The 24,628-nt window shown below is 41.0% G+C and overlaps 1 protein-coding gene across 1 annotated transcript in view; it reads left to right on the top strand.

The window, feature by feature from the left end:
- The window catches only part of LOC140360633 (glutamate receptor ionotropic, kainate 1-like), a 77,118-nt gene that overhangs the window by 15,774 nt on the left and 36,716 nt on the right, over nt 1-24,628 (top strand). Inside the window, exons 2-8 of the mRNA XM_072445952.1 lie at nt 8,975-9,142; nt 12,096-12,353; nt 16,732-16,913; nt 17,174-17,227; nt 18,131-18,301; nt 19,358-19,501; nt 23,540-23,647. Of these exons, the coding sequence (XP_072302053.1) occupies nt 8,975-9,142; nt 12,096-12,353; nt 16,732-16,913; nt 17,174-17,227; nt 18,131-18,301; nt 19,358-19,501; nt 23,540-23,647 (1,085 nt within the window). The remainder of the gene's footprint in view (nt 1-8,974; nt 9,143-12,095; nt 12,354-16,731; nt 16,914-17,173; nt 17,228-18,130; nt 18,302-19,357; nt 19,502-23,539; nt 23,648-24,628) is intronic.

Raw genomic sequence — 24,628 nt, forward strand, 5'->3', positions numbered from 1 at the left:
GAAAACTGGGCTGAAATAACATTGCGCCTCCGGCTGGCCACTCTCTGACCCTGCACCTGATTTCAGATATTTGACCGGCAGGCAATATTACACCTTTTTTACCAGTTTTTACTGTGTATTCTATGCAGTCATCAGTTGGGGTAAAAACTTCAAGTGCTGACACTAAAGCCTCAACTGTACTGTCATTTACGCTTAGTGCCTCTTTGAGTAGAGCTGTGATGTTAGTATCTGTCTCTTTGTGGGATTTAATCACTTCTGCAATAACATTAGTGCCTAAAATGGGATGACTTAGACAGTTTTGGGAGATGATCACTGGTACTTGGATAGTTACATGTCCATGGTTATTGCTCTTGAGCTCAAGTGCTACATCAGCCCAGCCTTCAAAAGGAACGTCACTGCCGTTTGCAGCAGAAATTTCAAAAGGTTGGTCTGAAAAAAAGGACGTGAGTGGTTGAATGGAAACAGCTGGTAATGTCTTTTGCATCCATGTTTTTCCCACCATGGTCACTTGAGCACCTGAATCCAGTAGCATTTGGATTGGAGCACCATTGAGAGCACATGAAACCATACATCGTTTACCAATGAGTTGAGCAAGTCTTTTCTTTGGCTGTGGTGATGAGCGAGTTGACTTGGATTTTGGATCTTGACTGTTAGAGATTTGGGGCTTTAGGGCTGTCTCGGTCACTGGCTGCCCCTCCCCTGTGACCGTGTCGCGTTTCCCGACACTTTTCGCTGAAGACATCCTATGGCCCGGTGTCCTGTTTGGCCGCAAACAAAACAATGATGACACGTGGTTATGTTTTGTTGTACGCATGACTTGCATTTGCCCCTTGTTTCACTTCGTACTTGTTGCTTGTGTCCCTGAATGCTTAAGTCCACAGGTATGGGGTTATCAGGTGGTCTGGTCATTTGGGCTAAATGCTTAGTCAGTGAGGACACTTGTGCTGTTAGTTCTCTAATAGCGTCATGTTGAGTTTGTCTTTCTTTGTCGTCTTTAGTCTTGTCACCACTGTCAAGTGTAGTAATAGTCACAGTTTTAGTCTTAACAGTTGTACCCAGCCTTTTCTGTCTTTCTGCCTCCTCACTTGTCGATTTAGTAATTTGTTCTAATAAGAGGTCATCACTAATTTGCATGTCATTAAGGAAGGGCTTTAAGTCACGTCTCACATAGTCATTTTTCTCATTTAACCCCTGATATAGAGTATGGAGAAAAGTCCCCTGTACAAGTTTAACATCATATGTAAAACCGGTACCAACTTGTTGTGACTCAAAAAGAACACGTTGTTTTAAACCCATTGCTCGGTATAAGAACTGTTGTGGACTCTCTTTATCCGACTGTTTAGCATTACTTAACTCTTGAAAGAGCTCTGTACTGTTTTTGTCATGAATGTGAGAGCGAAGAAACTTCTTAAGCTCACTAACATTTAAATCACATTTGTTGAGTAACATGTCTCTAAATGTACCAGGTTTTGTGATTTTAAGCACACTTCTGATAACTTCTGATTCAGAAAAACCTTCGGATAAACCTTCATCAATTTGTTTACACAAGTTACTATAAGAAACATCTGAGCCAGTGTCTGAAATCTGTCCGCCATGCAGCTTAAACTCTCTGCGTGGGAGCAGACTTGCAACATCACTGATACTCAATACCTGATTTCTCAAACTGGATGATGGACTAGTCCCACTCAGATGACGGCCAACATTTCTGCTGGTTTGGTCTGCAGCAAGGTTTCTTGTTGGTGTGCCAACGTCTCTGTCTTCTCCAGAAGAGTAGTCGTTGGGTAAGGAGTGGAGATTGTTGTGTTGAGGTGATGGAGTGATGATTTCTCCTGAAGTGGTGGAAGGAGGTGTGTTGAGATGACCCGGTGCTGGAGCAGGAACGGTGGTCTGGACTGCCCTCTGGACGTGAGCAGGACCCTCGTCTCCAGGACCCTCGTCTCCAGGACCCATCGAAGCTGTAGGTCTCAGCAGATCGGCCATCAAGTCATCAAGGAGGAGCAGTTGCGACATGCCTTCATCCTCTAGTGACTTGAGCTGGTCACCTCTAATGTAGTCAACAATAAGCTCATACAAGTCAGTGTCACTTAGCTCATCAGTGCGGACTGGAATATTGCCGTCATCGATGGCGTTTGTGATGGCTTGTAGCTGACTGGTGTTCAAACTGGAAAGTTGTCTCTGGATCTTAACAATCAGCGCTCGCCGTGGTGCATTAGTTGCCATGTCCTTTTGATGGTGGTGGATACTCTTTGGATGACACACGTAGTGGGAGCCTTCCCTGAAGTTCCAGACACATCAAACAATACAGGCGCACTCTTCACCAGGCAGTTGCTTTAGATAATCCCGGACGAGCCCCCAATTGTTACCGGCGCCAGCCCTAGGGGTAAGCTGGGCGGTAGCAAATGGTACACAGCTAAAGAGTTAGACTGTGTAGCCAGGAGAATATCGCTGTGGACAGATGAGGGAGACGAGTCATTCCATGCACAGCGTGTTTAATTCTGCTGTACATGCGCATTGTCTCGCTCTAATCCCCACAGGAGCGCTTAGAGCACCATCTGCTGGATGGATGTCCCAAAGATTAAAGACACAGTAGCCAAAAATACAAAAAATAGAGGGGGTGTCTGTTTCTATATAAACTTTTGAATATAGCGTTTTCAACCTACTACACTAATCAATACCTAAAACACACTCTTTTCTGACACAATATAATGTAAGTTTCATCACAAAAAGTATTAATAGTATTCAAGATTCAAGATTCAAGAATGTATTGTCATTGTTACTAATAAATAAAAAAATAGCATTGCACACTCAAGTGGCAAATGTACAAAACGTTTTAATTTTACTTTTCTTTCATTTAACCAGTGTAAAAAAAAAAGTAACCATGAAATTACACTAGAGCATCAATCCATCAGTGTGGCAATGATGTAAGATTTAATGCAATTGCACTAAATCAAACGTTAGCATGAGCAGACCGTAAACGTATATGCTAATGTGATATAATGCTATGCTAATGTGAGGCGGTAATAACATGTAAACACAACAGCATGACAAGAAGACCATAAAACCTCCAGATGTGTTCTGTTAAAGAACGTTAGAACAGTATCGATTCTAGTTTTAGTATAAATAAGGTAGTTTCAGAGTCAGTTTTATCTGTGAGTATTTTTTTTCTTGACAATTCCTTTTTGACCAAATCAGATCAAGTCACAGTAGTTGTGATAGTGATAGTGAAATTGCAAAATGAGTAGTTATATCATTATTTTGAGCTATTGATCTTATTCTGCCCCGCCCACTTCTCCCTCTCTTTCCCACGTGATCTCCACTTCCGTTGTAATCGCACTTTTGGTCCAGCGAGAACTTGTTGGTTTAAATGTAGAACAAAGCAAAAGTCTCGCCAATAAAATATGCTATTGACCTAATTCCGCTCCGCCCACTTTTTCTGTCTTTTCACCGCTAAAACATGCTTTAAAGTTGATTGATTTGTGTAAAATATCCAATGTTCGTATGACCAACAAGTCAACAATGCACCGATTCCCTGGGCGGCCTGAAAACGACTATTTAGTCTGTGTAGAACTCATTTCTTCTGTGTTTCCTACTACAACCGGACGAAGGATTATGTAACATGGCGACGCCCAGACGGCTTCCGGAAAAAGGTGAATCGAAATACCTGTTGTAATCCATGCACATTTTAAAAGTGTGTTTTAAGATTTGCATGGATTTTAATTCAATTAATTTTTGTAACTCCCGTGTCCTAGATAAATGCCCCAAGCTCCCGTGTCCTAGACAAATGCCCCAAGCTCCGGTGTCCTTAGACAAATGCCCCAAGCTCCCGTGTCCTAGATAAATGCCCCAAGCTCCCGTGTCCTTGACAAATGCCCCAAGCTCCCGTGTCCTTAGACAAATGCCCCAAGCTCCCGTGTCCTTAGACAAATGCCCCAAGCTCCCGTGTCCTAGATAAATGCCCCAAGCACCCGTGTCCTAGACAAATGCCCCAAGCTCCGGTGTCCTAGAAAAATGCCCCAAGCTCCGGTGTCCTTAGACAAATGCCCCAAGCTCCCGTGTCCTTAGACAAATGCCCCAAGCTCCCGTGTCCTTAGACAAATGCCCCAAGCTCCCGTGTCCTTGACAAATGCCCCAAGCTCCCGTGTCCTTAGACAAATACCCCAAGCTCCCGTGTCCTTAGACAAATGCCCCAAGCTCCCGTGTCCTAGATAAATGCCCCAAGCACCCGTGTCCTAGACAAATGCCCCAAGCTCCGGTGTCCTAGAAAAATGCCCCAAGCTCCGGTGTCCTTAGACAAATGCCCCAAGCTCCCGTGTCCTTAGACAAATGCCCCAAGCTCCCGTGTCCTTAGACAAATGCCCCAAGCTCCCGTGTCCTAGATAAATGCCCCAAGCTCCCGTGTCCTTAGACAAATGCCCCAAGCTCCCGTGTCCTAGATAAATGCCCCAAGCTCCCGTGTCCTTAGACAAATGCCCCAAGCTCCCGTGTCCTTGACAAATGCCCCAAGCTCCCGTGTCCTTAGACAAATGCACCAAGCTCCCGTGTCCTAGATAAATGCCCCAAGCTCCGGTGTCCTTAGACAAATGCCCCAAGCTCCCGTGTCCTAGACAAATTCCCCAAGCTCCCGTGTCCTAGACAAATGTCCCAAGCTCCCGTGTCCTTAGATCCTCCTTCTTGGCCAGGAAAAACGACTGAAATGGAGGAGTTCCACAGAGAAGGAGAGATCCGACTCCCTTAGACGGACAGGTGGACGCGAGATAGTCAGTGGAGCTGGAGCCACTCAGGAGGAGAACCAGTTCTTCAGGAGGAGAACCAGTTCTTCAGGAGGAGAACCAGTTCTTCAGGAGGAGAACCAGTTCTTCAGGAGGAGAACCAGTCCCTCCAGGCAGATGAAGAGCATTTGGATCCACAGGTCATGAATATGCCTGTTCCACTCCCCGTGGGGAAGTGGGATAACAATAAGAAAATTGATTGAAGTGAAATTAAACATGAGATATAGTTTGATAGAAACGTAGCCAGAAGCAGTGGATGGTGCTCGAGCTGCCTTTGCCCTGTCACAGAATGAACCATAATGATTCCGTTGCGGTCGGCTTCTTCTAACGCTAATGCCACGGGAGAGTGCAAATCACTGTTGTCCATTTTTAATATTGAAAAACCTGGAATCTAATGAAAATACCAATTTCTATTCTTCTTGCGTCTTGTGTCACGTGTAATAATCCGCCGGCGCATTAGCATCCAATACATCTCACACATTTCGTTAATAGGCGCGGTGAATGATGGCGAAACCATTGCTCACGCCAGGCACTAATATAATGTGATTGTGAATGATTGAGACAACAAATTACAGCCTGTATCTGTATTTCTCACATGGACAGGTCTACCCTTCATCATTTATATGCAAATAGTAGATTAGCTCATGTTATTATTGGATTTGCAAGTCAAAAAAACCCTTTAGGACATGGGGAACAGAGTCTTCTTGGCACTTGGATTGGAAATGCAATATATTTTCTCTAACAGTGAACATTAATTACATGTAAAAATCACATCTCCTTATTGTACTCACAGGGGCTATATTCAGATTCCAAATATAGGGGCTATAAGACATTTTGAGTTGGTCTCCTGAGAGTAGTAAAACACATTTGCACGGCCTGCTCTGCCAGATGGAAATGAATTGTTGCAGTAAATTATTCCTCATTATTTGTGAAGCGAATGGATGCTTTTAGAGCTTTTTGGTGCATTCATTCATTTGTGGAGAAGCACAGGAAGATAATCTTTTCTTTTGTACTTAGCAATGTGGCGTTAAATGTCTGGCTTTTGTCAGAATAAGTTGTGCATTTTGTATATAGAAAATACTTATTATTTAATATATTAACGTTAACTTTTTCAAGGAGAGAGAAGCCTCAATTAAAAACTAAACTGAAATAATAAGTAAAAGTAATAAATAATGTAAGTCAAAGTTACATTATTGTACTGCAAAATAAGTGCCACTGCGACTTCACGTGCTCTGTGACATTGAACTGCAAATACCTCTATACTATACTATACTATACTATACTATACTATACTATACTATACTATACTATACACTATACACTATACACTATACTATACACTATACTATACACTATACTATACACTATATACTATATACTATATACTATACTATACTATACTATTGCCCCCTCACAACCACTCCCCAGTTTAAAGGGGGCATATTGTGCTATATCAACTTTAATGAGCTTTTAGCCCTGTTACAACGATGTTTCCTCATCATAAGTTTCCTCAGAGTTGTGTTTTGATTGATTCATGCTTGTGTGATTCATCCTGTATTGTCCTGTTTTCACCTACCCCATATCTCCACCCACATCCTTATACTTCCTTGTACAGCAACTTTTCAAAAATAAAAACCCATACTGGTAAATTAAATATAAAATAAATACAAATAAATGTAATTATATATAATTAGCAAAATCTAAAATGTTGCTTTACTTATGTTATAGTACCTAAAAAAAGCATACTATGCCTCCTGTGGGTGGAGTTTAGGTGTTGCGTCCCACTTGAATAAAAGGAGTCTTCAAATGTGTTCTACTGTGTAAGTTATTGTCATGGAGATCTCATTGCTTTGCCCGGAATGTTCCACACTTGAGCATTACACTTGTTTCATTTTCCTTCACTTTATTAAATATAAAATGTTGAATTGTATGGCAGGAGATGCCAGGTCAGATCTGTGGAGAGGCAGAACCACTCACAGTGAGAAGACATGTTTTCCAATGTATTTTTAAGCAATAAACTGTATTATAAACACCTTTGATTAATGACATTAATTCACATCAATTGTTGCCAATAAAGCTGCATTTCTCGTGTTGGTTATTTACTGCAGGTAAAAATATCGCATCAACTAAATTCAGATTTATTTGCATGACATCACTGCAACATGAAAACTTTTTTCAGACAAATAGAAAATTGCTGAAAATTGCTACTCTAAAAGCAACTATTATTTCACCTTTCCTTTGTCTGATTGACTGGGCTGCAGTGGTTTGAACCAGCACTAAAAGCTTTTATAGTTATTTTATTCCCTGTCCTTTTCTCGCTGCTGTCACTATTGCACTTTTTGTCCACATGGCTGTTCTTCACCCGACGACAGGGTTGTAATTAGTTTTACAACATTTTACAAAATATTTTCCTTTATTTCATCTTATGCCCATTGGCCCTGGTCAGGACAATGAAATGAGACACTTTCTTTGTGACTGATCTGGCACTGATCGGCTTCATTTGTCTTTCATTGGGGTTTTCCTTCATTTCCTTAAGTTTAAGTGTCCTTAAATTCCTTCAGGAATTTTTAATGTCATTTTTTTGTTTTGTTTTTTCAAGAATTTGCCTGTAAAAACAACAACCGGTGTTAATACAAACTCTGCATATTCTATCATTTTAATCTATTAAATGTTATTTTTACAGAATTGGCTCAATTTGTATCTTTCATATCTCGATACAAAACTCTGGATAAAAGAAATAAAATAAACATCAAATGCCTTTAAGTGGATTTGGATTGGCAATTTTAAGTTGTGATTGTAATTTAAACTATATAAAGAAGTGAAACTTGTACAAAAATGAAAATGAGCTCTATTTGCCATAGTCATAACAACATGTGTGTCAGGGACCGGCCTCCTGCTGGTGCCAGAGTCAGGACAAAACATGGAGAATCTGCATTTCAGTTTTATGCAGCTAAAATCTGGAACAGTCTACCTGAAGATGTGAGACAGGTTCTACTCTGACAATGTTCAAATCTAAGCTAAAAACAGTTTTGTTTAGCTGCGCATATGACTGAAAGGATTTTTTCTTTGCACTCTTCTCTTTTGTTTGTGATTTTATTAGTTTAGACAATCAGTTGGATTGATAATTTTTAATTTAGTTAATTTTATTGTATTTCTGTTTCTGTAATTTCTTTGTGATTTGAATGCATTTTTCCTGCTGTGTGAAGCACTTTGAATTGCCTTGTGTATGAAATGTGCTCTACAAATAAACTTGCCTTGCCTTGCCTTGCCATGTAATTTTCATCAGAGTACAATTATATTACTTGTTTTTTATTTTTGGTAAAGAATTCCTTTAAAAATGTATCTTTCGAGAATAGATATAGATAGATTAATAGATAATAGATTTGTGATTTGCGCTTGGTCTGCTCTAAGTGCTGTCCTCATAGAGAGTAAAGGAGTTGTAATAACTGTATGCCAGAAATGACCTGAGCTGTTCTCTGCGGTCTCCTGTTATTAGAGTAAAAATACAGAAAAACCAGGACAAAGTGTTTAGTTCAGAGTGCATTCAAGAGCGAGGACAGGACACGACGGACTCTATCCACATCCGGCCTGAATATCATCCATTGTAAGACAGATCCATACAGTGGACGGCCACATGAGGTAAAGAAAAGTAAAGTAAACGTGTTTATAAGGTGTAAGTGGCATTTTGGGATTTTTTTTTGCCTGACTTTTTGCACAGCGACCCTGATTTTGATCTGGGACATTAGGCTGGGTTGGGAAATGTCTTCTGTGTGTTCCTAAACAGGCCCCGTCCTGGACAAATGCTGCACCATTTAAACTTATTCAATACAAACATTGAGTATTGTTTACATTAGACACATCATGGAAAATCTGATTTATTGAGCTTCTATCGAGTTCTTGCATGTTTGAGTCATTCTGTATTCTCTTGCAACAAAGAGCGCAAAATAAAATCCTGTTTGCACGTACCCCTTATCCCCGCCCACATCCCTGTACTTAACGTGATGACACATCCAGACTCTGAACATGCAGGGTTCTAAAATGTCACGTTGCCATATTTCAAAAATGCAAATACAAATGCAAAGGTCATCAGTTTGGAACAGGAAGTCAACGGACCTGTTTTTAATTCCAAGCCGTTTTGATCATGCGGTTTTCAATCAACGAAATGCTCTTAAAGGTGCTTTTGTTCTTCCTCTTTGGTCCTGTAGGCGGGATCTTCGAGACCAGGGAGAGTGAGCTGGTGAGTATGGACGAACTGGCCTTTAAGTTCGCCGTCAACAACATCAACCGCAACAAGACGCTGATGCCCAACACCACTCTGACCTACGACATTCAGAGGATCAACGTGTTCGACGGCTTTGAGGCGTCCAGAAGAGGTGAAAGAAGAGAAGAATACTATACTACTTAAGGCGAATACTTCAGTGACAGAAGTTTCTTGATTTCCTTAAGGAAGTGTAGGATTTGCTGCCTTTGTGACACACACACACACACACACAGTCCCTGTCACATTCATGAAGCATTTATAGAAGAAACACTTGCCCTTTTATAATTCCTTCTCAATGTGGCTATGATTGTTGTATACTTCATGTATCACTATTGTATTGTATTGTATACTTCATGTACACACATGGCTCGCTCCCTGGTGAGCCACAGACCTTTAGGACCAGGCCTGATATTCACAGCTCTGTTAGTCTCATGATTCGGTTCTGCCCGGCTGCTCCAGGACTGGGACATAATTACAGCTCAGAAAACCGATTGTTTGAAAAAGATGGCACCACAAAATGTCAAGCTATTCACCCGTGCACTGCAGTTCAGGAGCTGGCACAGGCAGAGAACGCAAACGAGACACGAAGAGTAATAAAGGAAGAATAAACAGATTGGACACAATATTACAGGAGGAGTTGTGCTGCGTAACACTTGAACTGAAGTGTGAGCGACGCCCTCAGAAGGACATAATTAACAGCATTAGAAGTCAATGTTTGAAAATATTAATAATTAAGTGACAAGCTGTTAGATAGACCATGTTAATCTTTCTTGTTTTACTCAAAGACGTTCATAATTACCGTGTTACCGTGCACCTAGTATTTCGAAAGTACAGGTCAGAATTAAAATGATAAAATGCTTGTATTCATTCCCAAGGAGGAATTCAGTAAGAATAAAATACGCCTAGTTTTTTAAATCAACTAAACCCCCGGTATGAACAGAATACATTTACACTTAGGCTATAAAAATATATGAAAATACAGTGCCCTCACACCTCATTTACATGTTACAGTATTTGATGAAGGAGGACAACAAGCTCAGTCAAAAGTAGTATTTCATTTAAAACAAAAATAACTATTGCTTAAAGTTACAGTATTTACTCCTGGACTTTGATTAACTGAAACAATCCAAAGGTAAAATAACTGGGACACAATCAAAATCCGAGAGTATTACTTATTATTATTATTACTTATTATTATTCCTGCTGCAGACATAGCAGTAATCCTCTTAAAGAGCACTGCAGCATTTTGTGTGAAGATACATTTGTATTACCGCCACAAAATATAATTTAAATGCTCATAATTCAAACAGGAAATATTTTGGCTTCATTTTTCAAACAGCTAATATCAGTATAATCAGGCTTAAGAGTGGATATGTCAGATTGATAGCATCTTGAATCTTGAGTGAAAAACTGCTTACCATCCATATTTATTCATCTCTTTTCTATTAGCTTTACGTGTCATAAATATTGCATTTAAAGTTGACAATGATACATTTTACAGAGCCTTTGCTTGATCATATCCATCATTTTAGTGAATTGGAGGTATAATATTACTATTTCTACCTTGCTGGCTGACCATAATAGAGCTCTGCAATAATTAATTGCAAAGATGGAAACTTATTACGAAAAATGAATAATGAGTTAAATTCAGCTCTGAATTATAGGCTCTCGTTTCTGGAGCTAAACCTCTGATAATTTACCCTGACTTTTAACACACATCAGAAAACATCAGGACAGAAAGTCTGCGCTAACTTTTGACACTAAAACTTGTTTCAAATAATGAGTTTCCTGAATAATGGTCATTACATTTTTTTTCTACATGAGCAGGCTTATATCTGATTCTCCAGTGGCGGCCGTGGGTCTGGGGCCTTCACAGTTCCACCTGAATAAATCCATCTCTTATTACATCATATTTCCTTCATTAAGGCTCTAGACACTGGAGTAACGTAAATAATAATGGCAAAAACATTGAACCCTGTTTTAACATTTACACGTTAAACACTTTTGGCAGTTTGTGCACATTATTTCTTGAGGTAGACACACTTTACATCTTCTTTCACCTGTGATGGGCGCTAGAGTTAAAGCATTGGGAATATAAAACCTTAAACAGTGGAAAAATACGTAACATAAGGTGAAACATGCGGTGTAGGGAGTTGATTCGGACAAACGTTCATGGCATAATCACATAAAACATAGTTTTCATCGGGGCGTCCTGTAAGACTGTGGGGAGAAGAAGATCTGTTATCACAAAAGTCACAGCGGCTCCCCTGCGGTGAGGGAGACAGGGAGAAGGAAAACCCCCCAATGTTCAAAGAGAGATTTTCTGTTATCTGGCCGTGGAATGTCCATCTCCATTCCCCTACAATTTGTCTGTCAAATTCAATTTCCTCGTTCTGAGTTTCTGAGGTTTCGCATAGCCCCGCCTCTCAATATTGGTGATCCAATCAAAAGTCGTGCATGTGATGCACCTGCAGCTGCTCCTGTGTAACAGCAGCAGACGTACAAGAGCCAACTCTGAAGCTGATTGGTTGACACATCATTTTCATTTCCATTCACTTTAAGCTACAAACACCAGCTCTGTTGAGTCTGAAGGTCTGAGGGCAGATTTTAGACCCCTGGCAACACATGATGGCTGAATATGATTGGATAAAAGATCTAACATAAAGACCAGCCTCCAAATCTGAACCTGGTACAGAAGCAGTGCAACAAGAGGAAAGCCATGAAATGAAGAGTAAAACTCTTACTCTGGGGAATGATGTAATATTTATGGGAAAATATATATATTTTTAAATTATATTCTGATTATGTTTAGGCCAGCAGAGAAGGCCTTGCTGGCGAGAGATAGAAAAATACCAGACCGACTATTCATAAAGCACTTTAAAAGCTTTTTACAGTTAGCCAAAGAGTACACAACGTAATCAAAAAGTGGTAAACCTGCAAAAAGGTCAGCAAGGTCCAGATCACACAACAACAACAACTACTCAAAAACTCACACAGTGTTAAAGCAGAATGTGATTGAAAAACCAGCAGCGACTGGACAGGCTGACGTTTGCGTTGTGCTTCAGTGTGTGACCAGTTGGCCCTCGGGGTGGTGGCGGTGTTCGGCCCGTCCCACAGCTCCTCGGTCAGTGCTGTTCAGTCCATCTGCAACGCTCTGGAGGTGCCGCACATCCAGACGCGGTGGAAACACCCTTCTGTGGAGAACAAGGACACTTTCTTCATAAACCTGTATCCCGAGTACACGGCCATCGCCCGAGCCATCCTGGACGTGGTCACCTTCTTCAAATGGAGGAAGCTCACCGTGGTCTATGAGGACAGCACAGGTGAGGGACATGCATCATTTATGTTACTGTCTCCAAATCTCAGCATATATTCAGGACATTCTGCAATATTTATGTCTGTGGAGGACTCAATTCAAACTTGAACTGCATTATTATATATATATAGATTTTTACACTAAAATATGTTGGCATTTTTGTATTAACATTTCATGAAGACTATAGATAAAGAGAAAGATAATTTATTTAAATTCTTTATTAAGATAAGATAAGATAAGATATTCCTTTATTGTCCCACATGGGGAAATTTCATTGGTGCAACGCAGGTAGATACAGAGGTAGATACAGAAGAACAGATCACTTATAGGAAGTCCGAAAAACACTTTCAGTAGAAGATCTCCTACAAATAAAAACTCCCATAGACAAATAAATAAATACATAAATACATAAATACCATTGCATGTGATCACGACAGTAATTGCACATGAATACGTGTCACAACAGCACATAGATTGCACATGAATTTCACAGTAATTGCACAGTAATTGCACATTTGACAAAATTGCACATCAGTATTAGGTTAGGTCAGTATTGCGAGTGTTCAGTACTAACAGTTTTTGTTATAAAGTCTGACAGCAGCAGGAAGGAAAGACCTACGGAACCTTTCCTTCACACATCGAGGGTGGATCAGTCTCTCACTGAAGCTGCTCTCCAGAGTGGAGAGAGTGTCCTGCAGGGGGCGACACTCATGGTCCAGCATAGATGTGAATCTAGCCAGGACCCTCCTGTCCCCCACCTCCTGCACCGAGTCCAGAGCACAGCCCAGGACGGAGCTGGACTTCTTGATGACTCTGTCCAGCCTCTTCCTCTCCCTCTCTGTGATGCTGCTGCTCCAGCAGGCCACACCGTACAGGAGGGCTGATGCCACCACAGAGTCGTAGAAGGTCTTCAGGAGTGGCCCTGTCACTCCAAAAGACCTGAGTCTCCTCAGGAGGTAGAGCCGACTCTGGCTCTTCCTGTACAGTGCGTCCGTGTTATGAGTCCAGTCCAGTTTGTGGTTCAGATGAACGCCCAGGTACTTGTATGAGTCCACTCTCTCAATGTCCCGTCCCTGGATGTTCACTGGTGAGGGGGCAGTGGGGTGGCGTCTGCGGAAATCCACCACCATCTCCTTGGTCTTCCCCGCGTTGATGAGGAGGTGGTTCCGCTGACACCAGTCCACAAAGTCCTGCGCCAGTCCTCTGTACTCCTCGTCATCGTCGTCCGTGATGAGTCCGATGATGGCAGAGTCATCAGAGAACTTCTGCAGGACACAGCTGTCCGTGTCATGTCTGAAGTCTGCAGTGTAAAGGGTGAAGAGAAAGGGCGCGAGGACAGTGCCCTGGGGCGCCCCCACACTGCAGGTCCGAGTGTCAGACACACAGTCCCGTGCTCTCACAAACTGGGGTCGGTCTGTGAGGTAGTCCAGGATCCACTCTGCCAGGTCATACTCCACACCAGCCGTCTCCAGCTTGTCCCTCAGGAGCAGCGGCTGGATGGTGTTGAAGGCGCTGGAAAGATCGAAGAACAGAATCCTCACAGAGCTGCCAGGCTTTTCCAGGTGAGAGAGAGAGCGGTGCAGCAGGGAGATGACGGCGTCCTCCACTCCGATGCCAGGCCGATATGCAAACTGCAGCGGGTCCATGGCTGAGCTCACGGTGGAGCGGAGGTGGTCCAGGACCAGCCGCTCCAGTGTCTTCATCAGGTGGGAAGTGAGAGCCACTGGCCTGAAGCTGTTGAGATCTATGGGGCGCGGTGTCTTAGGCACAGGTACCAGACAGGAGGTCTTCCAGACCTGTGGTACCACCCTCAGCTTCAGGCTCATGTTGAAGACATGCTCCACAACTCCACACACATTGACGGTAATGTCAATACCGGTATTGACATTACCGGTACCCTACAGCAATTTAAAATGTGTTCTATATCTATTTTAGTGTGCATTCTTGCACAAACATCACATCAAAATTGGACCAAGGTTTAAAGCAGGACTAAAACAGAACCAAACCTGTACTAGACCAAGGTTTAAAGCAGGACTAAAACAGAACCAAACATGTACTAGACCAAGGTTTAAAGCAGGACTAAAACAGAACCAAACCTGTACCTGTATTTCTGCAGGACACAGCTGTCCGTGTCATGTCTGAAGTCTGCAGTGTAAAGGGTGAAGAGCAGGACTAAAACAGAACAAAACCTGTACTAGACCAAGGTTTAAAGCAGGACTAAAGCAGAACCAAACCTGTACTAGACCAAGGTTTAAAGCAGGACTAAAGCAGAACCAAACCTGTACTAGACCAAGGTTTAAAGCAGGACTAAAGCAGAACCAAACCTGTACTAGACCAAGGTTTAAAGCAGGACTAAAACAGAACCAAACATGTACTAGACCAAGGTTTAAAGCAGGACTAAAGCAGAACCAAACCTGTACTAGACCAAGGTTTAAAGCAGGACTAAATTAGAACTAAACCAAGTCTACATCCAGACTAAACTGTGCTCAAACCAAACAACATTAATCCAGCCATGCACCAAACTGCCAACACGTTAAAGAAAAAGCTTCAGATTAAAGTCCTGAAGAGATCCAAGATACATTCTTTCTCCACTTTTATTGTCTTGCAATGAATTTAATTAATCATTATCACAACGGTTTGTTTAATGCGTTTTCTAGCCAGAGGGCAAAGTCATTAATACCTTTATTATTTGATTAATTTCCAAACTGCCACAAGGCCAGAGGGCAACTTCCATCATTTTCTATGAAATTCTAATCTATTCTAATGCAAAATAGCTATTATTTCAATGCTTTGTTAAATGAATTGAAATATGCATCTTTAACCAGAAATGTATGAGATCAAATATGCTTAATTGTATTTTAGATTCAAGATTATCGATAATCATGATTTTTCAGGTCACGTTATAATTGTAAGAACAAAAAAATATATAATTGCGACAATTTCAGAAGCAAATTTAAATATTGTTTGTCAAATAAATATATAAATAGATCTAAATGTTAAGAGCTTTTTATATGGCTTTTTTTCCTCACATTTAACTTTGTCTTTCCCATTTAACTTGTCTTTCAGAAAGTACAATTTTGCAAAACTGGTCACAAACTTTAAGAATAGTATGTGTTAAACCTTGAGAATGAAAGAACATTTTAGATTTTTCTGTTGTTTGGTCACAGCCTCAATTGTCGTGAATGAAAATGAAAATCCTGATGCTTTTAATCTTAACACTAAACTGTGATATTGTGACATCCCTAATGTATTTGTACTGGACTACATTTATCACGATGGCATTATAAGGGTAAAAATGTTCCGTTGTTTACTGACCTGAGAACACAGGAACGCCGCCACCGCCGCCGCTCGCACAGCAGTGTATAAATACAGCCCACCTTTATAAAACTGTGAACCCAATCTCCGGCAGGGCAGCGGACTCCTCACAGCTCCATATAGCACGGCCCAAACTATATCACACAACTTTACCACGCCAATGCTCAAATGCCACAGACTATAGATTTTCCTCCTTTTATTTGTTTCCTACGTTTATTTCCTTCAAAGGCCACGCTGACGGGGGGGTAATCTATACGAAGGCTTTGAAAGGCTCTTTGCCATAGGTGATGTGGTCATAAAACTTAAAGGCCCTTTTCCTGTCTTTTTACTCTTCTAGTTGAGGAAAATGTCCTTCGCTCCACTCAGCGTGTCGTAAAAGCTTCTTCTTGTACAACACAAGACTATGTGATGTCGCCTATGCATTTTATTGGATGTGAACCGTGCAGTAACAACAAGGCATGAATCCCCAGTTTGTCCATGAAAAGTGTGTCGTTGGAACAGACACATGCGTTTCTCTGTCTTTGTTTAACATTAAAAATGAAACATTTCCAGCTGAAACATGTTAAGAATTGGGTTCGGGGGCCGTTGATTTGACCCAAACTGAAATATGGACACTTTGGCAGCAACTGATCAACAATATACACTCTTTTTCTCAAATATTAGAGTAGACGTTTACTTTTCAGCCTAGTAATGGCATGGTAATAGAACGGAAATGGAATCTTTGGCAACTATAAGTGTAATTATGGTATTTACTCATAATGATTCTTCTGCAATTCAAAAGGAATGGTAATAAGATGGAAATAGAGCTGCAATATGGCATTGGTCCCCTCCCATGTCATTTGCTTTTACGGTGCTGTGACGTAAGGAGTGACTCAATTTTCATGCGACTAATGCATTTTGACTGAAAATATGCTGAGACTGAAACAGAAAATATACATTGAAACCTTAACATGACCAGGAAATCCATCCTGTAAAATACAAAAATTAGAAATCATTGCCACAAAGGTCTCTGTGTAGAAGACTGACTGAAGCTCTTATGATATTTCATGCATTGTTTGTATGTTTTCCAGGTCTAATGCGAATGCAGGAGTTGATAAAGGCTCCAGCAAAGTTCAACCTGAAAGTGAAGATCCGTCAGCTGACTCCAGGCAACCAGGACGCCCGGCCGCTGCTCAAAGAACTGAAGAAGGACAAGGAGTTCTTCATCATCTTTGACTGCACCTACCGCATGGCGTCAGAGCTACTCAAACAGGCGAGGCACTTCACAGTCCAACAAACGCTCGTTTTTAATCGTTTAACTTCACAAATCCAGTTTTCACTGTCAATTTCAAAACGCTGTCACAGATATTTGACCAGTTTTAATCATTTGTCCGCGGGATTACATTTCTGGGTTTAATGGAAACGATAACTATGGAACAGAATATGTATTTGCAGTCGGGTTATTGCAGCCGACATTTCATCATGTGTAAAATTTGGATTAACCTAATCACAGCCGACCGTTTTATTCTTCAGCTCTCGTCGATGGGAATGATGACTGAATACTATCACTTCTTCTTCACCACTTTGGTAAGTGTTTTCTTTTGCACATCAATTTATTGTGAACAATATAGATGTTTGGATTTGTGCAGCGCTACAATACAATGTTTCCAATTCAATATTTGAGACTTCAGAGAAAGACATGTGTTGAAATGGATAAACAACCATCTTTTTTTGATGTTTTCGATGACAACGGATGTGAGATAAAACAGAATGTCTCAATTAATAGCCAATAGAAATAACTACAACAATTATCTTTTCATTTATTTTGAAGTTTATTTATACCTCTAATGCATAAGCGAGCCTTTTAACCCCAGGTATAGTCAAGACCAGGAATATAGTACGTAACAACTGTAACAACAGGTCTAAACTAAAGCTAAAATAGGTCTAAACTAAGACTGCATCATTACTACATACAACATATATTTGACATAGCGATACCCGTACAAAGACTTTGAGGAACACAGCTTCAAGACACTGGACTTACCACACAATTTTAAAGATACAGCATCCAAATGAATCTTCTAGTATCAATGGCACATAAAACCTCATTGTAAAGAATAAACAAGAGCTGAACAGAACTGGTACATTTTAAACTCTTTGCAGCGGTGCACGTGCATCGTTCACTAACCCAATGCCTCCTGAGCGGCGAAATTATTCACCGCGATGAGTTTATACGCGCTTTTCACAACTTTTCACAACTTTTCACAACTTTTCACAACTTTCAGAGACCGAAAAAACAGATATCTGCGCCACGAAGAATGAAACGCTTTATAATTTGATGCAGAGAGCTAGCATCAGTCTCATCTTCACTTGAATATCTGCTTTTCCGATATATTAGTACTGGGGCAAACCCGACTTTACTCCATCACACCAGCCCCTTTAATAAAGTGAAGTGTCCTAAAAATGCATGGCCTCCTTAACTTCCCGCAGGACCTGTTCGCCCTGGACTTGGAGCCGTACCGCTACAGCGGGGTCAACATGACGGGCTTCAGGCTGCTGAACGTGGATGACCCCTGGGTGACCTCGACCATGGACAAGTGGGCCATGGAGCGCCTGCAGGGCCCCAAACAGGACAGCAGCCTGTTGGACGGCATCATGACCGTGCGTAGTCCTCTTTTACAGCGCATTTGCATTCTGCGTCTCGCCCTCGCGCCGTCTTGTAAACGTCAGACATCTGCTGCGCCGTAAATCCTTCCAAGGGCTGTATTTCATCGTGATAAAGATGGAAACTTTAATCCACCGTGATATTTGTTTTACCTTGTTATCCGGGCGGCTTCTGCGACGGCATCATCCAGACTTCATTTCCCTCCTCATCATTTCCAAGGCTTTATATGTTGCCATCTGTTATGTTTGTTATCGTCAATTGTAAAACCTAGAGAGATTTAATGGAACGCAAGAATGAGCCACAGCAATGGCCATTACAACTGTCATCTTCTCACAGTAGGAAAAGGCTATTTCTAATGTGTTTTTTTGTCAGACACGTGACAAAAACACCACCTGCTGCTGCTGCTGCTGCTGCTGTATTGGTTCTTTTTGCTAATGTAAACTAATGTAACGCCAAAGGAAACTTGCAACAACTTCAGTTTTTAGGGCGATTTTGAGCTTTCTGTTCTTAGATAAATGACTGTCTCTGCCCGTTATAAGTCCGTGCAACGTCATGAACAACAGTATTCAATAAAGTTCTGACTGATCCAACGTCTGCACCTCGCGGGAACAACTTGAAAACATAAATTCTCTACGAAATGAGTTTGAAATTGGGATAAAACAATTGAAGTTTCATAGTCAGTGAGTGACTTCCGAGACAATGCAGGCTGTTCTGTCTGTAGCAGGCAAAAATACTTTGTTGTGCTTTTGTTTTAGTGAGATTAAAATGAAATGGCAATTAGAAAAATGTAAATTGAGCAAAGTTGATTAAAAAGATATTGCAATAGTATGTTTGTTCACGTGTGTAAGTGGAAAATACTCGCAAAACATGGCTCCAGGCTGTTTGTCAGTAATTGTTGATAACCATTCTGATGTTCATTTTATGAGTTATCCTTGTGCTGAGAAAGTTTGCAAATACATGTCAAGTTTTGATATAAAAATAGCATCGCTTGTGACAGTTCAAAGTGTGATTTATGTTCAATTGCGCGGCTCTGTTTGAGCCTCCTCTCACAGACGGACGCGGCGCTCATGTACGACGCGGTGCACATGGTCGCCGTGGCGTCGCAGAGGGCCACTCAGATGACGGTCAGCTCGCTCCAGTGTCACCGCCACAAGCCCTGGAGGTTCGGCCCGCGCTTCATGAACCTGTTCAAAGAGGTGAGTTCAGAGCGAGACGATGTGTGGGTTTCATGCAACAACATCCAAAGGATCAACAAAGAGATGTTTAAACTATGCCATTTTCAACCCATTTTGTTTCACTGGTTTGATGTTGAACGTTGTTTTGACAATATGCAAAAGTACACTGTTTATATCACCAAAATGCTGCAAAAAGAGGTGATTGAAAATAAGAAAATGTTGCCATGTAAACTATTTGGGTATAAGGTAATATTTCTGCGCTTTTGTGATTAATATTACAGACATTTCACATTTGTCTGATAATTAAACCTGAACTAATACGTTAAAAGACATCGTTTAACACATTTGATTTGGATTTACGTAATATTGTCTGAATATTGTTATTGGGATACTTATAGTTGAAATGTTTTCTCTGGCTTGAAAAGTTTTTCTCGATCACATCGCAAATATGAATGGTTCCAGATACATTACTACACATAGGTCAGTGTGCTAAACATCTTCACTTTCATCAAATTTTAATTCATTTTTATTTTATTCTATTAAAGATTTACCTAAAATATCTTTACTAGGGCTGCGACAAGTTCATTGATTAATTGCAACTAATCAATTATTGCAATAATTGTCAACTCATTTAGTAATTGAATAATTGTTGCCTTGTCTATACAAAAGTTCCAAAACATCCCATGAGCTGAGAAAAGAAGCTTTATGACTGTTTTTTATGCCGATCCGACCGACGCAGCACAACCTGCACTCGCCTTTTTCCACTTTCGTCGCATTGACTCCAATTCTCCCCGACTTCTCCCAAGCGTCTTGTTTGTGCAGTGCTTCAGCTCTTATATGGCATATTTATCTGCTTAAAGGGAAGCTGTGCCCGTCTGCCTGGCACAGCGGCAGCCCACAGACAGAAATGAGCTCTTTGATGCATGAGTGTTTTGATCTCTTAAGTCTTAAATCCAGCCCAGGACCGATGCCTGCCCCGGCGCTCGCGTTATCGTTTCCGCTCCCCTCTCGCATACATCTCTATCTGGACCCTCCCCTCGTGAATGTCTCCTCAGGGGTGCGTTTTGTTTGCCCCCGTGCCTCCTTTTGAAGCATCTGTCTTCCGGCTCATTCATCGCCGAGTAAGAGCCTTTTTGAGTCAGGGGCTGTATGTCTCATCCACCTCTCTTCTAAAAAAATTTTTTGACAGATTTCAATTGGAAGTTTAAAATTAATTCCTGTGTTGAGCTCAGCCACTTCTGGACACCAATATTAAAAGAGAAAGTGCATTTTAGTTCTTTGTACAGAAATATCTTGTGTGGAGCAGCACTGCAGCGCTACAGGCAAACGTAATATTGATTTTCCTTTAACGGGACAAAAGCCTCAATCTAATTATGACACTATTAAAGCTCCTATGACATTTTTTAAGAGTTTACAAAAAATCTTGGATAGTGTTTATTTGTTTGGTTTGTCAGTAATTTCAGTTTATAATTCTACATCTGAGTGGACATGGGCAGCAGATGTGACATGTAAAGGTCATTACTCGATTTCCCACCTTAATCTGTTCATAAGTTAACATTTTTATCATTTAGAGCTTTTCAGGACACTCAAAATTACACTTCACAGAACAATAATAAAACAGTATATCAACAAAATAGTTCAAATACATTTTAAGATGAATGAATGAATGAATCAATGAATGAATCATTGGCTATCGATAGCGCCTTTGACAAGACTCAAAGTGTTTTACAGTGTATTCTTCATTCCTGCACCACATTCACACTGTGTGGGTGAAGTGTCTTGCCTGAGGACACAGAGGCAGCTCCAGCCGCACTCTGGCTCCTGGTGTTTCTCCGTTTGGAGACGATAAAGGCAAAACTATTTCCTTAAAATGTCTGTGACTGAACACACAAAAGAATACTGTCAATAAATAAAATCTCTTTAAATATTTTTGTTGCTCTGACTCAACCTGAATTATACAATACAACTTTGAATCAATGCAATTTTTAAATAAGCTTTAGTCTTGGCCTTTAATTATCTCAAGTTACACAACTTGCTTTGGGGTTTTATGTCTAAATCATAACAGCTTTGAACAGTAATAATGATGGTACTGCAGTATCCCCTGTTGTACTTCTGTGCCTCACTTCCCCGAGTGAATAAAAGTGAGTGTTGTTTGTAGCTTATTTAATTGGTCAATATCTCGGCCTGATAATCCACCCAAATAATGAACATTGACTTTAAAGGTGCACTATGCAACTTTTGTAGTGGATTTTACCTATGTATTGCCTGGAATGTTCCACAGTCTGTCTCCATGGTGACGGTACGTTCCAGACCAAAAGCCAGGTCGGACATGTGGAGAGACAAGCCTGAATCAAGTGTTTTATAGCAATAAAAACACTAGACTTGAATAATTGCAAGATATCATCGTGTAATGTCATATAATGTAACATTCAAGAGATGCAATATTCTCCATAGAGACAAGAAAGTTACGTAGTGCACCTTTAAAGACAAAAATGTGGAATGAATTAAAATTGTGGACCAACCGCTCAAATGTAATAGATGTGAAATAATATATTGAGTTTTAAACGCCGGATTATTCATGCTGGATACACACCTTTTTATGAGTTTGACATTTCTCTGCTGACATTTCTCAAATCAATAATTCAACAAGTATTGACTAGACACTTGTTGTTGTTGTTCTTCTGCTCCTCTTCACTTGTTGTTCTTCTGCTCCTCTTCACTTGTTGTTCTTCTGCTCCTCTTCACTTGTTGTTCTGCTCCTCTTCACTTGTTGTTCTGCTCCTCTTCACTTGTTGTTGTTCTTCTGCTCCTCTTCACTTGTTGTTGTTCTTCTGCTCCTCTTCACTTGTTGTTGTTCTTCTGCTCCTCTTCACTTGTTGTTCTTCTGCTCCTCTTCACTTGTTGTTCTTCTGCTCCTCTTCACTTGTTGTTGTTCTGCTCCTCTTCACTTGTTGTTGTTCTTCTGCTCCTCTTCACTTGTTGTTGTTCTTCTTCTCCTCTTCACTTGTTGTTCTGCTCCTCTTCACTTGTTGTTCTGCTCCTCTTCACTTGTTGTTGTTCTTCTGCTCCTCTTCACTTGTTGTTGTTCTTCTGCTCCTCTTCACTTGTTGTTCTTCTGCTCCTCTTCACTTGTTGTTCTTCTGCTCCTCTTCACTTGTTGTTGTTCTGCTCCTCTTCACTTGTTGTTCTTCTGCTCCTCTTCACTTGTTGTTGTTCTTCTGCTCCTCTTCACTTGTTGTTCTGCTCCTCTTCACTTGTTGTTCTGCTCCTCTTCACTTGTTGTTGTTCTTCTGCTCCTCTTCACTTGTTGTTGTTCTTCTGCTCCTCTTCACTTGTTGTTGTTCTTCTGCTCCTCTTCACTTGTTGTTCTTCTGCTCCTCTTCACTTGTTGTTCTTCTGCTCCTCTTCACTTGTTGTTCTTCTGCTCCTCTTCACTTGTTGTTCTTCTGCTCCTCTTCACTTGTTGTTGTTCTTCTGCTCCTCTTCAATTGTTGTTCTTCTGCTCCTCTTCACTTGTTGTTGCTCTTCTGCTCCTCTTCACTTGTTGTTCTTCTGCTCCACTTCACTTGTTGTTCTTCTGCTCCTCTTCACTTGTTGTTGTTCTTCTGCTCCTCTTCACTTGTTGTTCTTCTGCTCCTCTTCACTTGTTGTTGTTCTGCTCCTCTTCACTTGTTGTTCTTCTGCTCCTCTTCACTTGTTGTTGTTCTTCTGCTCCACTTCACTTGTTGTTGTTCTGCTCCTCTTCACTTGTTGTTCTGCTCCTCTTCACTTGTTGTTGTTCTGCTCCTCTTCACTTGTTGTTGTTCTGCTCCTCTTCACTTGTTGTTGTTCTGCTCCTCTTCACTTGTTGTTCTTCTGCTCCTCTTCACTTGTTGTTCTTCTGCTCCTCTTCACTTGTTGTTCTTCTGTTCCTCTTCACTTGTTGTTCTTCTGCTCCTCTTCACCTTTTCCTCCTCCAAATCTGCTCCAGAGCTGCAAAGAATCCGGACAAAACAAAACTCACTCACTGCTAAATCTCTAAATTGTGTTTCTTTCTGTGTTTGTGGCGGCGGCGAGAAGGCGCGGTGGGACGGCCTGTCGGGAAACATTGTTCTTAATAAGACAGATGGCCTGAGGCGGGACTTTGATTTGGATATCATCAGCCTGAAAGAAGACGGCACTGTCAGGGTGAGAAGCGCTGGAGTTGCCCCCATGATCCCTGATTGTGTTCATTAAGTTTGTGCTCGAAAACGACTGTGAGGATTTTGCTTTTCCGTTTTCACTTGTTTTATTTTCTTAAGGCAAGACACTATGAGGACAGATGTAACTGTGTAGAGATATTATTACCACAGAGTATCTCATTCAGAAACATTCCCAGAATGTTCATCAAAATAAGTGCTGGTGCTTCCATTCTTCTCTTTAATATCTAAATTTAAATAATGTGAAATATAAAGTACTTACTGTAAATAACCCCAATAGTAATGGATTGGCCTCATTCAAACTGGGGCTAGGCAATTAATCAAACTTAATACAACATTCAAATGAAACACATTTCTTGGTGCAGAGTTCGGACTTATAAGGAATAAAATTGATAATTTGACCTTGATACATTTGTACCAATGGCCTTTCTGACCACTAGGGACTAGAGCAAGTTGAGAGTTTTACTCCCATTGCACAAACAACGTGTGTTAAAGGCCTAATGGAGGTTTGTGGATGTTTGTGGATGTTTGTGTCCGTATCTTCTTTGAAAATACCAGATTCTGTACATTATTAAATTTTTTGCTCTTCCAATTACATTGACTTCAACTTGTAAATCAGATGTTACATACGTGTTACTATTGCCTACTCTTGAACTACCGTATTTTCTGCACTATAAGGCGCACTGGATTATAAAGCGCACTGGATTATAAGGCGCACTGTCAATGAATGGTCTATTTTCGATCATTTTTCATGTATAAAGGGGGTTACAGACCGCAGCGTCCGAAGCGTCCAGTTTACATTCAAAGTCTATGTAAACGCGCGTTTTATACGTTTTTGCAGCGCGATTCCAGCGTTTTCGGACGTTTTGCGTCCAAAGCGGCCGGCGCGACATGTTCAGCTTTGTTCAACTTTCTGCGGCAGATGCGCCGCAGCAGCCAATCAGAGATGACGCTCCAGTGACGTGCTACG

This window comes from Eucyclogobius newberryi, unplaced genomic scaffold (assembly GCF_026437365.1).
Source record: "Eucyclogobius newberryi isolate DKJ021-1_F unplaced genomic scaffold, fEucNew1.0.hap1 SCAF_15, whole genome shotgun sequence".
Classification (NCBI taxonomy): domain Eukaryota; kingdom Metazoa; phylum Chordata; class Actinopteri; order Gobiiformes; family Gobiidae; genus Eucyclogobius; species Eucyclogobius newberryi.